This window comes from Embiotoca jacksoni, unplaced genomic scaffold, assembly GCF_022577435.1.
Source record: "Embiotoca jacksoni isolate LCO1_2020_lvr unplaced genomic scaffold, fEmbJac1.0.p SCAF_15, whole genome shotgun sequence".
Taxonomy (NCBI): Eukaryota; Metazoa; Chordata; class Actinopteri; family Embiotocidae; genus Embiotoca; species Embiotoca jacksoni.
The window spans coordinates 3,559,522-3,576,791 of record NW_027185285.1 but is presented as its reverse complement, the minus strand read 5'-3'; the positions used below and the strand labels follow the sequence as shown (position 1 = coordinate 3,576,791).

Below are 17,270 nucleotides of genomic sequence, written 5' to 3'. Positions count from 1 at the left end.
CTTTTGATATTTTTCAGCAGACTCAGTCAGTTTAAAAATAATAGGATAATGATATAACTATAATAGATCTTTTCCCGCATGGAGAGGGATTGATATGTCATCACAAGTTGTTCCCCCCTTGCATGCGCCTTCTTAAGTGCCCGTCTAACCTTGAACACAAATGCAAAAGATCCTCCCCATCTGAGTTATCAATAGGCTGCATTATCGCTCATCTTCCCCTCATCATCTTCTGCACCTTCTCCCTCCCTCCTTGTCTTCCCATCTCCTCCCTCTGCGCCTTTTTACGCACAAAACAAGTCAGAGCGCACACACACTGCTGCCGGAGACAACGGGAGAGACAATAGACAGTAGCCTACTTTGTCGGGTCATCATGGTGTTTGGATTCTTACCGTAGGCAGCATGCGCGTCGCACTTTGAGGTACAGGTGGACGATCTGTAATCGCGTCTGTTCGTTCACGAAGCCGAAAGTTTCCCCAGGTTTTTAATGTTGCCAACCGAGGTTTCAGGAGGAGTGTGTTTCACCTCAAGGTAGGACTCCGCAACTCATGAACAGGTTGTCAGTGAAGGCAGCCTCGTGGTTTCCAAATGATTGTGTCGCTTCAATTGATGTGTGTTTCTTCTTCCAGCTGCAGTGCTTGCGCATAGATATAACGTTATTTAGTGTGTTTATTTTCATAAATGCACAGGTAGAAAGGATTAAATAACTTTGACCTTGGAGTCTGATAAGTCATATGATCTTTGATTTGATTTGTTAACACAAACAAGTAAGATATCAAAGGGAATGTAGAAGAGAGCCATTGGGCTTCCTTTCTTGGCTCCGTTTGCAGACTGTGTGATGAAGGATAATTATCATTATTATTTTTGTTTACTGCAGGTTTTAGTGCAGCAATCATCCAAATTGTTGGATTAAAACAGACTTGATGCATAACAACTTCACTTTGTCATGTTTTCTACTTTTGATAGCACGAGGAAAAACCTGACTTTTAACAGCTTTTAAACTATTATAACAAAGTGCTTCTTATACTATTCCTGAGAAAAAAGAAAGGTTGATCATTACATTCAAAGAGAGGGTTTTTAATATTACTTTGAATGACAAGCTTAAAATGTCGCTTTGACATTAACTTTAAAGAAAAAAATATGAATCTTCATATAAGCGCCACATGACCTGCAGAAAATGTAACTAAATCTGTTTCACCATTTTTATAATGATAATCATTATCAGACTATAACACCATTAGAGTCGACATGTAATTATTGGTGAATTACGCAGATTTGTCATTAATGACAATTAGGAAAAATGCCAAATCAGATTAGTTGTATTTACATAATTTATCTATTTTATTTGATTGCTTTATTTTCTGTGGTAGTAGAACATTTTATATTTCCTGTAGACTACAATTTACCAGGTTCAACCCTTTAGGCCTCCAAAATATAATAGTCAGAGTAATTCCTTACAATTATCACAACAATAAATTTGAAAATAACATCTACTTTCCAATTGGAATATAAACTTAAGATATTATGATCGTAATACATAAAAAGAGTCTGATAAGGCACTACAGAAAAGTGCCTGATGGACGATAGTCAGTGTTTCCACAGCCAAATTATTTTTCTCTGAATCTGTCAGGGTTTTTTGTTTGTTTGTTTGTTTTTGTTATTGTTGGGTTTTTTTAAAAGAATTTTGTACGGTACAAAAATGCCTTCCACGTCTTTTTTTATGTCGCCGTTTTGCTTTAAAGGGGCAGTTTAACAAATTAGAATACTTGGAATTAATATAATTCAATTATCTCATGCATATTTTAGACAAGTAAGCTTTAAGACATATAGGCTACAGCTATCGATAATGATTTTAACACATAGGCTACATGTTTAAAAGTTAAAAAAAAAATTTTTTTTAAAAAAAGCACATTTCTGTTAGTATAAGAAAATAATAATAATAATTTGAGGCATACTCACAATTTTATACTGTGTATTTTTAGATATTAATAGCCTGTAATAAATTAATAATTATGTTGAGTGATATTTAAACGCAGGCATTCACTTTTGAAATATCGGCTGGTTAGATTTAAGGCTTCAAACTACTGTATAATTTTAAACTAAAATTAAGTTTGGATTATGGGCTCATTTTTGATGCCCATGTCTAATTGTTTTACTTAGATTTTTTGATATACGTCATTTCTATGTTTTCATCGGGGTTTTTTTTATCACATAAATTAAATCTACGCTGTGTATTTGCGAATTCAGTCAAATTTTGAATCTCAACAAACTAAAATGTTGTATTAAAAAAAACGGAGTGACTGCTTTTCATAATCTGCCTGCATCTGTCTACAGTTTGTTTTACTAATTTCCTGCAGTGGTTCCGCTGGTTTCTTAAATAGAAATGTTTGTCTTTCTAGCGATCACACTGAGGGAAGGAGAGAAGGGATGAAAACAGAGGAAAGCCAACAGTCCTGTCTGCAGCAGCCTCCATCCTCCACGCCTTTTGGTGAGTGTTAGCTGACGGGCCCAGACGACAGAAACTCTTAATGAATCATTACAAATATTATCAGAGCAATTATAATCAGGATATAGAAGCTCTTTATTTACTTATGAATATTATCAAAACCACTGGGAATAATACCATAGATTGGGATGACGAAGTTCCGCGCGACTCAATATAGCCTAAATGTGGAAATATTATGTGTATATTGTATTTGACGAAAAATATCGTCATCGATTATGATAAAAATCCCTTAAACTCATGGGAGAAACAAAAAACAAACAAAAAAGGTTCCTTTTGGTGACATTAACTTGCATATTATAGGCTACTATAACAGCCTAAATCAATTTTACACTAAAAATGTTGCAAGCGGATGAGGGGGTAAAACAACAACATGATTTTTTTTTTAAGCAACAGACAGAAAGTTAATTGAGGGAAAAAAAAAAACAAATCGATTTTTTTTTTTCTTGATTTTAAAATGCATAAATTTGCATCAGAAAATGGGGACGCCACAAACTTTTCTCTTCGACGTTTCAAAGTCTCTTTCATTTTGTTGGAAGGGACAGCGCTTCTGTTTAAGAGGACATAACGCAAATATAGCTTAAATATTGTATTTTTGTTGTATCAGTTTAAAAAAATATATATATGAGAGAAAAAAAAAAATACTCTTAGATCATCACGATGGTGGGAATTTTTGGAAGGAGTCACAATTTTCTGTTGTCGCGATTACGGAGACTCGAACTCGCGACCAAAGTAGGTTTCATGAAAGTATCCTGACCCGCGGTCCGGTCCGGTCTCTGACTGTATCCACGCACTCGTACGCTTCTTCCAGGACCAGAATACAGAGGGGGAGAGGTGTGCGCAGGCTGCGAGTCTCCCATCGCCGACCGCTTCCTGCTGCGCGTGAACGAGCGTTCCTGGCACGAGACCTGCGTCAAGTGCGCCGTGTGTTTGAGCGCGCTCACCGGGACCTGTTACTGCAGGGACCGCCTGCTGTACTGCAAGCTTGACTATGAAAAGTAAGACCAAACACTCACACACACTTAAGCAGGGTTCACTGTCGGCTAAAGGACGATGTGAGTGTGAGTGTGTGTGTGTGTGTGTGTGTGTGTGGGGGGGGGGGGGGGGGGGGTGTTGTCTTAAGGACAGAAGCATGTCCTCACCATAGAGCTGACAACAAAACGTCTTTATATCATGTTAAAAAAAAAAAAAAAAAAAAATCATAATCTGTAATCTGCTAACATGTACAGTCAAAATAATGGGAAAATTCTAACAAACTACCAGTATCTCAAAAGTTAATACAAATATTTACTTCCCAAATTTGAATATGAAGGTGTTTATTTAACATATGGGAAATCTTTGGTTCACTTAGTTCTGTCCAATCAGAAACAAGTTGAAGTTATGTCATCCAGCCTTTTGTCTGTAAGCCAGAAAGGTGCTGCCTTCAAACATTAAAGTTGTAAAGACACAAAGTTTTTGAGACAGTAACTTGAAACTGAGATATAATCACTATTTATTCAGTTACATGCTAATGTGGTAATTAGCCTACAAAGACACAAACAAATGAAGCCACTGATTGGATTCGTTTATTAGTCAAGTAAAACTTTTGTAAAACAAAAGTGTGTGTCTTTTATTTTCATCATGCTGAGATTGAAAGCTTCTCTCCCACTATACCATTTATCGATGTGAGAGGAACTAAAATGTCTTTACAAAACATCAAAAGAATAAATCTGGAGAAACCAGCACTTTTAGACCATCTTTACGTAGTGCCAAGTTTATGTAGGTGTTAAGGAAGCTGACATATTTAAGGTGTCGCAAATGACCCTCACTTTAGTCAGTCCTAACATCGCAGAAGTCTGGTTAGAAATATGAATGAATCTTCAGCTGCTTAAGAAGACAGACGTGTGTGTAGCTAGAAATGACAAAGTAGGAAATCTGTGTGTTCACTGATGTGTAATAAAGCTTTAAGACAATTTTGGGAATATTGCTGATCTCACTCCCCTTTAAAATGCTTTATTTTGAAAATGAATGTTCAACCCCACAAGTCTCATTAAACCAAGGAGAGGATGCATTCAAGTTGTATTTAAATTCTTGTCGAGAGCCTCAAAGGTTGAATATGTCAGGCTTTTAGAAAATGAAATTTCCTGTATTTTCTCAACACAAAACGTCCAAATTAAACACGAAATTTGACTGAATGTAATCAAAATGAAATGTCTTTTCTGAAGCCGCTCATGAGCCCTTTTCACCCCAGCCAGGAATTTAATTTCTCTTTTAATGACCATTCTCTGTAGCTTATTGTTGTTTATTTTCTTGTCGAGGTGGTTCCTACAGGCAGATAAGACTCAGATTCTTGCTTTGGATTAATAGGACCATTTCCACAGTGTTCCTGTTAACAATCATATTTTGAGTTAGCAGCCGCAGACACTGCTATTTACATGCTTTATAATGGACAGCATTTGGACACACTAACACATAACAAGATACTGCAGTGTAAAAAAAAAAATAAAAAGAACACAAATCTAATACTTGCTCGGTGAAATGGAAAAAGGCTGTGTTTTCTGTTGGATGATTTGTCTCCAGTGTGTGTTTTTGTGGCCATGCTGCATTTTTGTCCCGGTTGTTTGGTGTGCGTCCGCGGTCAGTGGGTGAGCCCGCGTTGTTGGACAGCTTCGGGACGAGCCCGCAGCTTGTTATCGTTGTTTGGAAAAGTGTCAGACGGCATCCAGCAAGCACAGGCTCTCCCACTGTACCTGACATCTGGAGGAGAGAGAGAGAGAGAGAGAGAGAGAGCAAGAGAGAGAGAGAGAGAGAGAGAGGGAGGAACTGGCTGATGAAAGCCCCATTGTGTGACGTTTATCTGGAAAAATGAGTGGGAATCGTTGGAAGCAATAGCTCACCATAAATGAAGCACTGGGTCCATTTTCAGTGATGGAATGTAAAAGCGTATTTGCTCTGCTGGTGTAATGGCTGTAATTGCAGATCCAAATTAATAGTCAGCGGCTCTGTCACTATGGTGTTGATTTAGTCCCCCTATACATTGCATATGGAGAGTTGCCTTGTTGTGCGTGTCGGTGCCAGACTTGGCACACAGTAATGCATGTGACCTTCAGCGGATCAGCAACAATGTCTCCTTGTTTTCCCTGCAGTCCGTCCATCAGCGCCTTACACTACACACTCCCCCCTTCCATAGAGCAGGTGTGTGCACACAGTAACAGATAACCATGTCCAAGAATTTGGGAGCGTGCTTAAGAATTCTCGGGGAATTCATACAAATATTAGCGGATGTTTTTTTATTTCTTGAAGCTGGGTTTCATTTTAGGTCCATCTGTTTCAGAGAGGCGGAAGCAGATGACTTGCCCGATGTCTGTACTGATGAGTTTTCCTTGCGTGTCAGGCATTAAATTAACTGGAAAGTGTGTGGATGAAATACATTCATGGTAAGGCAGCATCTTGCAGACTTTGCAGACTTTGCAGCTCACAGCGTGGATATTTTCTATGTTTTCCTCGTGCAGTATCTCTGGCTTGTCCAAATATTTTTTAATTCATTCTTTGCTTTGATTACATCACCCAGCACAAAGACAAGCAGACCTCTCCTCCCTGACTCCTTCTCAACATAAACTAAAGGCCACACTACTGTTACTCCACTCATCTGTGTGCATGTGCTTGTTGTCAATATTCTTGAAGCAAAATATGTGAAATAGAAATAAATAATTTGTTTTAATGATTAATCTATTCGGTGGAGATGAAAAATAGATGCATGTAGATGTCTATCAATTCAAATGAGAAAAAAACTAATCTAATTTTGAAATGTGACCCATCCCCCGCTGGATTCATCTGGACTAAACTGCCTCCAAGGCAAAAGTTTATCCAGCATTTGTTTAATATTTTTTTTTTAAAGGTATATTACTTTAAAACATGATTCTAAATTGATCACCCCGATGCTGAAAAAGTCAAAATAAGAAGGTTTCAATATACCAGAAGACTTTTTGGGATGAACTGAATAATCCCAGTAAACAACTCTAACAAGTTTTCTCCCTAAATTTTTAAATCATAAATTATCAATCCTCCCGTTGCCACTCATTATCTACATAACAAAAAAAAAAAAAAAAAAAAAACAGGAGGTAATCCTTTTCAGTATTGGCAGTTTTGCGTTTCCGTGGTCTCAATCTGTTATGGAAATGAGGGGATTTAGACACAATAAACTTAAGTGCATCTTGTGGATTTTTCTTGTGGATTTATTTTTGTTTTGAAACCTTGAGAAATTCTCTGGAACTCCATCCTGGTATGGACCAGATGTTCAGCGTGAGGCGTTTGAATAAGACTTCCCCACACACAAATTCCCGTAAGGATGTTTTTCCATGCACGTGTGCAGTGCATCGCTTTTACGGGCAAGATGGGCAGAGTAATACAAATTTTTTTGATAGAAAAAAAACATTTCCTACATCAGAGACAGGAAGCTTGGGTAGTAATGGGCAACATTTTTCTAAAGGTTGAAATGAGACGTGGGAAATTTGGGGAAATTTTGAAAGAAAAACATCAAAAGCCCTCCATTTGCATGTTAATGCAGTTTTCTATGACGCAGAAGTGGATTTATTTGAAAGCAAAAGTTACGTGAAGATGAAATGTCATTCTGATTGAAAGACGATTATTGTGAGGCAACCAAATCATCTGATTAGCAGACAGACATGCACCCTCAGTATCCTGCACTTTTTACACAGCCTTTGCCTCACCATTCCAATACCATACCAAATAAGACCAGTGTTCCCTGCTCAATAGTGCTGAGCCCAGAGAAAATAGATGGTAGTCTGGCTGTGCCGAGCTCCCTCGTAAGCCCCATAAAGGCAGCTTCAGCCCTGTGAAAAACAGGTCACCGGGGTGGATATTCACTAAACCTCGGGTTTAATACCTCACTCTGTGGGGTGGAGGGCACCGAGACTACATCTAAGTTTACAAACCCTCTCGCTGCAGACAGAGAGAGGGGGGACCCCGCCGCCACAGTTATGGAACCGTCCTCCGCTGACCGGGGAGTTATATGTGAGTCTAACACTAATGACCTGAAAGAGTATCCTCGAAGGTTACGCTTCATTTCTGTGCATGAACTTCTGAGTCTGAAGATAGAAACTGCATCTTTTGCCCTTTTCTACACCTCCACCCCACCGCCCGTTCCTCTCCCTGTCTCTTTATCCGTCCCCTCGTTCATCACTGTCTGCTTTCTAATAATATTTCTCTATTCCAAACCTCATTTCCTTCTCGTTGAGATTGATAGCAGCGATGACACCAAACAGTTTATCTCCCCGTTTATCCCTTGTTTTCTCTTAATCGCCCCCCCCCCCACTCCCCCCCACTCCCCCCCCCCCCTAGTGCCTCTTTGTGTCTCAGGAGGGGAACGGGAGGAGATGGTGTGGAGGCTGATTGGGCACAGTGCTAATTGCCCGACTGTCTGGCTGTCCTGTGATGACAGGTCTGACTCTGGGCTGCAGGGAAATACTATTACGGAGAATTATGCAATGATATGTCAGTTAGAGGGATCCCAAACCCGTCTTCCTATCAGCAACCACCTTGTTCATGAATCATGGCCACTGTTAAGCCTGCATACTGAAACTTAAAAAAAACAACAAAAAAAAACCCAAAACATTTCTTGCTTTATTCTAGGGGTCTGTAACCACGAAAATACTTTTGGGAGTAGTTTCCAAGAAAAGTACGAATACAGAGATGAAAATTTACATTAAAACTTGCATCATATTAAAAAAAAGAAGTCTTCAGCGATTTGTCTTTTCAGGAACTAAATAATACTGAGGTGGCAGCAGATATCCCAGCGATATTTAGCTCAATAAAGAAAAGATTTCAGCTCCTATGAATCTGCCAGTGAAAGAAAAGTTTGCAGTTCTGTGTGAGTTTCCGTGACTCATGGCTGCACTGACAGCTCGCAACTCCGCTGTCCAAAATGTCCAGTCAGAGGCCTCACAAAATACATGCATGGGGCTCTGAAACGTTAAAACATTCCTCCGTTGCCCAAAAAGTCTTACACCTGCAGCTCAACAGATGATGGTTGGAGGTGTTCCAGGTGGAAAGACAGTGGGGATGGGGGAGTTTTTGTGTTTTGATTGTGTGCTGCTGAAAAACAGATTTAATGGTATAAATGAGAGAACATTAGGGAGAACTCTCGGTGATGGAGGAAGTGTTCGAAATGGGATAAAGACGGTAAAGACGAGGTGTCTGAGAGTTTTAGGGAAGGAACAGCCTCAAGGAGGGGCAGATTTTTGTCTTGGTAGGGTGTGTGTGTGTGTGTGTGTGTGGAGGGGGGGGGTGATATTGCCACTGTTTTTGCATAATGTGAGATGAGACCCCATCATCTTTCCTCCCCCACAACAATTTTATAACAGACAGCTAATAAATGTTTCATGGCAGAACAAGCTGCTCGCCTCGGCTTTATTAAATCTGAGATAATAAAAGCAGGGAAGGAGAGGGGAAAAAAGAGCGTGCGAATAGGGGGTCGCACCAGAGAGGGAGAGATAGGGAGATCGGCGTAGACTTTTCTCAAATCGACCGGCTGCATCTCCTGTTTCTGGGGCAACGGGTCCCGCTGTCCCCCACCGCCCCCCTCCCCGCTGCTTCCCGCTCCGCCAGAGACAGACAGGAAATGAGAAACGGGCAGACAGGATATTGCGTTCTGGTGGCCTGGGGATTAACTGTTTTATCTAAACTAACACACACCCACTCACTCACGCACACAAACACACATCTACAGCCCGACACATAGCATTCGTTCGTGGTACCATCAGGTGTAGATCTCACACACACACACACACACACACACACACACACACACACACACACACACGCACACACACACACGCACACACACACACACACACACACACACAGAGAGAGACATATATCATGCAGTCCATGCACATCATGCAGGTTCTTTTTAGTCGTTACTTTGCACAGGTTAGGACTTGGATATTGCAGCCCTGGATGCTGCTCACGTGTAGAGCTGGTTATTATTACCAGTGTGAACGATTTACAGTGAGAGTCACGACGTGTAACTGTATAACTGTGAGATTGGTCGAGTGTTTCTGCAGAAATGCCTCCAAAGATGTATTCCACACGCGGCCGGCCCCCACGGCCATCAGACAGCAACTATTACATCTTACAAATTTTGGAGGGCTCTCATTGAGCAAAGGGTCTGTTTATGATGTGGCTTTAGTGATGCATGGACGGATGCGGTGCACACATGACAGCATCTGTCAGTGTTTTATTGATGTTTGTACTCATGCACCTTATCTGTGTTTACACTAACTGTGCATATTTGTGTTTATGTGTGCATGTGACATTATATATATCAGTGTGTGTGCATGCATGACTGCACTATATATATATTTATATACATGTGTGCGTGTGTGTGTGTGTCTCTGTGTGAGTGTGAGTGAGCGGTGGCAGGGTAGCAAGTATCGTGGGGAATGCTGGGAGATTTTAATAACACAGAAGCAGTGCAGGGAGATTTAATAAAAGGAGATGATGTGATTACTGAACCCTGGCTCTGAGCCATTTTGCTTCACAGAGCAATATCCGCCAAAAGTGCACACACACACACACCTCCACACACACACGCGCGCACACACACACACACACACACACACACACACACACACACACACACACACACACACACACACACACACACACACACACACAAACTTACACACACATCGAAGAAATGGATACTAAACAGAATACAACTTAAAAGTAAGATTGATGCATATCATTTGTTCTTTTTGCATCTATCACCCAAATTCTTGAATGTACCTTCTTTTTTCCGGGATCACCCATTTGTGTGTCACACACTACGGTTGTATATATGTGGGGATCACAATACCTCAGCATATCTCACACTGAGAGGGGAAAAAAATGCATCTTAAACTTTAGGTATCCAAATGAGTAAGAGTGGTGGATTTTTAATGACCCAAAGTTTCAAGGTGAAGTTTAAATATTTGAAGTTCTTCTGGGCTTGTTTACATACAAGTGACCCAAACACAGCGCAAATGGAGGAACTCCATAACCCGGAGTTAGCTTCACCAAACGCATACCTGAATAAATATTCATCAGTTATGAAAGCAAGCACAACAACTGTAATTGCTCCGAGACACATACATATTTATGGGATGGTTGTATTGCAGTCCCGACAATGTCATACTTGTCAGAGCTCACAGGCAAAACAACGCCACATGACACAGCTTAGGGAGATGACGAAGACTCTGTTATTCTGTTTGTACGCCTTTCTAAAATAGAGCAAAAAGAAAGGACATGATTCTTCCCAATACTTACAGTAAAGCATCTTTTTCTGCCTGTCTATGTTTGATCTCATAATCAGTGAGGTTGTAATTAGTCGTGCCCCCAAACCCCTCGGAAATCCACGCACTGAACAAAAGCTCTCCTGCAGCCAATCTTCCTGAGGTTTTGTACATCACAAACTCTCAAGTTTGATCTTTCCCTTCAGCCTTCTGCATCTCTGTTCTTTTCATTTGTGAGTATGAATATCATCACTTCATTAAAGGAAAGTCTCCTAAATCCAAAGCAAAGTCTTTTTTTTTTAAACTATCCTTTCTTATAGATTTATGCACTGCTGGTTTTCAACACACCTCAGCTGTTTCAATTCTATTTTTCCCTTTTTTTCAGAGTGGAAGTTAAAAAACAAAACATTTAACAAAGTATAACCATGACACACAGTGCAAAGTAGAAAACTATTTTTTTTTTTTAGTCTCTGCATAGAAAGTTTCATCGTTATATAAACAAATAATAATGAATTCAGACACTGGGAAAGTTACCAATACTCATACTGAAGCAATAGAAACTGAGTGTGTCGGCGTATTTGACCAGAATGTATAAATTTGATGAAGCTAAATCTACCTCAAGCGTGGCTGCTCTTATCCATCATGTCCATAGTGATTTTTTTTGGAAGCTGCACCCTGGTCAGGACCATGTGTGAATGATACTTCTATTAGAGGGATTAGACTGATCTACTTACAGACCCCCCTCTGTGGCAGTTGCCCCCAAGTTGCCTTCATTTGCCATGTTGAGTAAATTCCTACCGTGCTGTGTACACCCCGATTAGGGAGTGTGGGACTTAGCCACCAACATCATCAGTCTTATGTCAAGCAACCCTGACGAATCTGTTCTGTTGCATTTTGTTCACGGTGAAAGGAAGTGTTTAAGATGCTGAAGTGTGCATTCAGATGGAGAGTGAGGCTGCACAGAGCAGCAGAGACGACTGCTGTCTTTGTGGTTCATATGTTGGGTTCATATATGGGTTCTTGCAGAAATGTTACAGTAGAAGCATCTCTAAAAGGCAATCAAATGTTTCTGTAAGAAAGTCGGTTGAGCAACATTTAGTTAAACACGGGGCCCCGTCACCATAGATCTGAGCAGGGTTGCTTATAGGAGCACTCGTGTTTGCTTTCTGATGTTAAGTTAGCGACACTGTCATTTGGGGAATTTGGGGAGCGTTTGGCAGATGGATTGAGAAAGATTAGCTGTAGCAGCTGCGTTTGGGACAGAATCACAGATTAGGAGCTCTAATGTGCAGACCTGGCTCCTTCTTTACACTCCAGATTTGGGCAGCAACACCTTCCTATCACTCAGTCAGGGAGCGTCAACACTTCAGCCCTCAATCCCCCCCTCCTCTTCCCCTCCCCTTTCATCCTCCCTCCTTCTCATAACCAGATTTGTGTTTTGTTGTGGGGCTTTCTGTATCCATGGATCTTTATCCTTTTAACACCGTAGACTCTGCTACCTGCTTCCTATTGAAGCGATGTATTGATGATCCTGGCAATCCATAATATCTCCTCATTGCAGGTGTGTTGCACCACCAGCATCACCATGGGTGATGGTATGGTGGGTAACTAGCTGATATCAGAGTAGGTGTCCGATACTCAGTGGGTGGGTGTGCACAAATGTCTGTGTGCATGCCTGTGCGTGTGCATGTGTGTGTGCGTGAGAGAGAGAGAGAGAGAGAGTACCTATTTTTGTGTGTGTTTTAGTGTGCATAAATGAGAGGAGAGAGATTAACCCCATGCTATCCCCAATCCCTGGTTATGAGTTTACAGCGTCTGTCTGGCCATCTCACTGTTTAAACAACAATCTAATTAATCCTGTCTTTATTAGTTTCAGTGAACTGGGGAGGCAGGCTGGGAGGGCGTGAGGGAGAACTGGGAATGCTGGCAGAAAATACCAAGCAGGGAGGGGGAGGAAACCAAGTGCAAGAGCAGGGATTTGGGAGGAATTTAATGGCAGAGACTTAGACCCAGTGAATGGAAATAGGGATGTGAAGAGATTGTGAGGCAGGAGAGAAATTGACGGGTTGTAACATCGCACAGGAGGAGAGATGGAGGGACAAAAGAAGAAAAATGTTCATGGGGAAAAGTAATAGACTTGAGAAAGACTGCTTTAAGCTTTATTGATAGAGTTAAATAAGTACTTTAAGATTGTGGGTGGTATATGGATAGACTGGAGTTTTCCCCATCAAACAGATCTCAACATTTAAGGATTTAAAAGGGAAAAACTCACAACAGACAGCTCTCTTATCAAAAGCTAACTACTGCCACCTACTGCCATAGTGGGGAACAGAAAATATAATATAAAAATGCAGACTACTGTAACTCCTCTGAGCAGATGTTCACCTTGTCGCACTGTGAATTGGGTAATGCTTGTACGACCTTTAATTAAGAGACAATGCTAATCTTCGGAATCATTGGAGCTGAGGGTAAATGTGTCGGAGCTCCTTGTTTGTGCCTCCATCTTTAATTACCTCACCTCTTATTCTAGACTGTCATCATGCCATGTTTTATACAGTATATCCATAAACATACAAGCCTGTGTGTGTGTGTGTGTGTGTGTGTGTGTGTGTGTGTGTGTGTGTGTGTGTGTGTGTGTGTGTGTGTGTGTGTGTGTGTGTGTGTGTGTTTCTGTGCACCTCCAGGCTGTTTGTAAGGAAGTGCAGTGCCTGCCTGCAGGTCATCGGACGCTCTGAGCTGATAATGCGCGTGCTCGGCCAGGTGTACCACCTGGGCTGCTTCAGCTGCTGCGAGTGTGAACGCCGGCTGCAGAGAGGTGATGAGTTTGTGCTGAAAGAAGGCCAGCTGCTCTGTCGCATGGACTATGAAAAGGAGAGGGAAATGCTGGCTGCTATTAGTCCCACACCAACTGAATCAGGTAAAGCGAGTTTGTTAGGAAGGTGCTTTGCTTGAACCACATTTAATTCACTTCAAGGATTCATGGGTTTTCGGAGGGAAATTCTCTTTCTTTTACATTCATGCATTATTTTTCAGCTCGGCTAATCAATATCATCACAAGACCAGCAGTAAACGTATAAGGGAATATGAAGGTTTGAGGAAAGGCAGGTTTAATTTTCAAGCATCTCCCCATAGGTAGTGCATTTGTAGACAGTGAAGAAGTTATTGACCACTCGGGAGTCAGTGATGTGCAACACAACTGCCTAGCAGAACAGCATCATAATGACAAAAACCTTGAAAACTATGTGGGAGTAAATATGTAGCAATGAAGTTTGGTATGTCGTCTTTGCAGGTTGATTATATTTTGTCTTAAACTTCCAGTAAGATCGAACAATTTGTCACTGCACACCCTAAACCCTAACCTTTTGGTTAGATGTTTATTTTACAGACCAGGGCTCTCAGACACACAAGGGGCTGGTCTGATTGTTTTGTCGTTTGCTTACTTTTCTCAGTGAAAAGTGAGGATGAGGACGGTGGGGGAGGCTCTGGCGGTGGGAAAGGTGGTGATGAAGGCAAGGAGCACAAGCGTTCAAAACGACCACGCACTATCCTTACCACACAGCAGCGGCGCGCTTTCAAGGCCTCCTTTGAAGTGTCAGCAAAACCCTGCCGCAAGGTGGGTGGACTGGTTTGTCTTATCAGTGGAAATGTATGCCACAAAACACTCCTTGTCTCGCCTTCCAAACTTCATTGTTCTTGGATCTGGCTGTCCGTCTGTTAGCAAATAGTCTAACTGTAGTTTTTCTAACCTGTAGGTGAGAGAGACACTGGCTGCTGAGACCGGGCTGACAGTGCGTGTTGTGCAAGTGTGGTTTCAAAACCAGAGAGCCAAGGTCAGACTTTATATATTTCCTGAAGACATGTTCTTTCTCACACACCACCACACAGGAAAATTCACGCAGTGTGCGATTTTTGTGTGCCTCAGATGAAAAAGATAGCTCGCCGACAGCAGCAACAGCAGCAGCAGCAGCAGGAACAAGAGCAACTGGGAGGGACCAGGAGAGGACCGAGCAGAGGAGGCCGCCAGAGCAACGACGACAGCGAGGGTAAGACCTGAAAAAAGATGGTGTGGGATCACAAGAAAGAAAGGAACAGGCAGAGTTTAGAAGCAGTGGAGGAAAGTAACCTCCCGAAAGAAAGAAAGAAAGAAAGAAAGAAAGAAAGAAAGAAAGAAAGAAAGAAAGAAAGAAAGAAAGAAAGAAAGAAAGAAATTATCTACTAAATAGACTTTAAAGTTTTTTTTTTTATCTTCACACAGACGGATCTAGTACCCACGGCATGGATGGGCTGCTGGGATATCCGTCTCTGCCACGACAGCAGCTCCTCGCTTTGGACCCCAACATCTACGGTGGAGAGCCTTTTCGACATGGGCTTACACCGCCTCAGCTGAGCAGCGAGCAGCTCCACTCTTATGGTGAGACATTAGAGTGGCGAAGAAATTGCCTCCCTCAGAAATTGTCATTGCACCCTCATTGTGATGAATTTTTATTTATACCTTATATCATTGGCACTAACCAAACACTTCAGCTGTCCACACACTCATTGTTTTTCTCTACAGACTCAGAGACAGTGTTCCATGACCTGGACAGCGATGGAAGCCTTGGTCACCTTGGCGACTGCCTCTTAGCAACAGGGGAGGGTGGTCTCCTGGCAGGGCGAGTGGGAAACCCCATCGACCGTCTCTACTCCATGCAGAACTCCTACTTCACCTCCTGACCCTTATAAAGGCTCGCCCTTTCCCCTCCTGTTCCACCTTTCACCTCAGAGATGCAGCTAATGGAGTCTGTCCATCAACATGCCTGTGGGACCATTCTCCATGAAACAGCCCACGCCCAAACCCACTTCTGAGCTTTTATCACAGGCAAAACATCATCACAAGTCAGACATAGTCATAATATCACTTTTCAGCAGATTAGCATTATGTTACCATGTTTCTCCTTGATAAGAATCACATGCTGGAATTACAGACACTGTAAATGTCCAAGAGACAGGACCTTAGTTTCTTCTGTTGTATTTATGTAATGTTCAATGAAACACGTTTCATGGCACTTTCCGAAAAAAAAAAAAAAAAAAAAGTCAAGACACTTATCATATGATATGTATATCATGAATTACAGACAATAATTGGTTGTTGAAAGAGAATTCATCAATCAAGTTACATGTATTTAGGAGTCTCGGCAGGTCTTATGTGCAGCTGAGGGTCTAAAATATATTAGTATATTGTATAACTTTTTTTTTGTTTTGCCAGGACTAGTGATTAGTTATTATGTGTGAATGACTGCAACGTATACAATACTGTATATGGATTGGAGTACAATTTTGCTCTCAGGTTAGTGTGTATGTTTATATAACCTGAGCCACAACTCAGGATATTGTGCTGGATAGGATGAACATTTAACTTGCCCCGTGACTTCAAGAACGTAGATTGCAAAGGAGAAGAAATTCTCCGTGTGAGGTGATAATTTCAAACTTCATCTTTAGTTTTTAATAGTGCATGACATGTATAATGATATGGACCAAAAAAAAAGAAAAAAAAAATCTAGTTTTTTTTTAGCATTAAGATAATAGATAATATTACAGGGTCATTTGAAGAGCCTTATGCGGAAACAGGGTTGTATAAATGATTATTGCTTTAGCTTTCCCTTCTCTTTTGTAATGTAATCACTAAGAAACAGTGCAGTAAATTACAGCCAATAGATCTATAATGCCCCACATTTAAGACACTGCGTACATGATGATGTACTCCAAATGAGCTGTAAATGTGAGTATGACTGTGATGCAATTGTTGTAGTCACTTCCTGTAATAATTTCCTTCTTAAACACTCATATTAGAAACTGTTAGGTAGATATTTTGTACCTTCTGTGATAATCAGCAAATATTTAAACTGTAGCATGATATTTATGTGCCACAAAGTAAAAAAAAATGGCCTCCAATTTGGGATAGTAAGTGTTGCAGAAAGCATCGCCATCGGACTCAGTCTGGTGTAGAGTAAAATAGGATGAGGGTGATACTTGTTTCATTTACACGCCAGTGATCAGCTACAACCTGTGACCTTCTATCATGACATTTTCTTTGACTCTGATAACTGACTCATGGTGTTTTTACAGTGATATTATTGTGAATGTAACTTATTTGTGCGGTATTAGATGAGTTCCTATCTTACTTTTTTTGTTCAGTGACTGCCAGGTGATGTGCTTTGAATGTAATGTTGCCGTATCTTCAATACAATCTGCGGTTTCATCTTTGAAGTACACTGGCTTTATTTGTCCTAATGATGACACACTGATCACCAACTCGCCTGGTATGAACCAAAGATACACTTTGAAAGAAAGGAATCCGTTTCCCCTCCATCCCTCCCTTTAATAATTGAACCAGAAAATGTCCGTTCTGCTTCGTGGTCACAGGGTTCATAACTCAACATCCTCCCTCTGTCTCTCAGTAGTCCTGCTGATTAGAGGTGGACAGCCTCCTCCTTCTCCTTTCTTTCCACACTCCCTAT

General features: G+C 41.1%; 2 protein-coding genes across 2 annotated transcripts in view; one reads left to right on the top strand and one right to left on the bottom strand.

Annotated features, from left to right (window-relative positions):
• The window catches only part of LOC138197894 (myosin heavy chain, fast skeletal muscle-like), a 185,916-nt gene that overhangs the window by 42,911 nt on the left and 125,735 nt on the right, over nucleotides 1-17,270 (bottom strand). The gene's annotated exons all lie outside the window — the stretch shown is intronic.
• Nucleotides 325-17,019, top strand: lmx1al (LIM homeobox transcription factor 1, alpha-like). Its single transcript, XM_069148890.1, has 9 exons — nucleotides 325-528; nucleotides 2,397-2,485; nucleotides 3,312-3,498; nucleotides 13,458-13,690; nucleotides 14,223-14,386; nucleotides 14,526-14,603; nucleotides 14,696-14,816; nucleotides 15,029-15,184; nucleotides 15,329-17,019. Exons 1-9 carry the CDS (start codon nucleotides 485-487, stop codon nucleotides 15,484-15,486), a joined length of 1,230 nt encoding a protein of 409 aa, XP_069004991.1. The 5' UTR covers nucleotides 325-484; the 3' UTR covers nucleotides 15,487-17,019.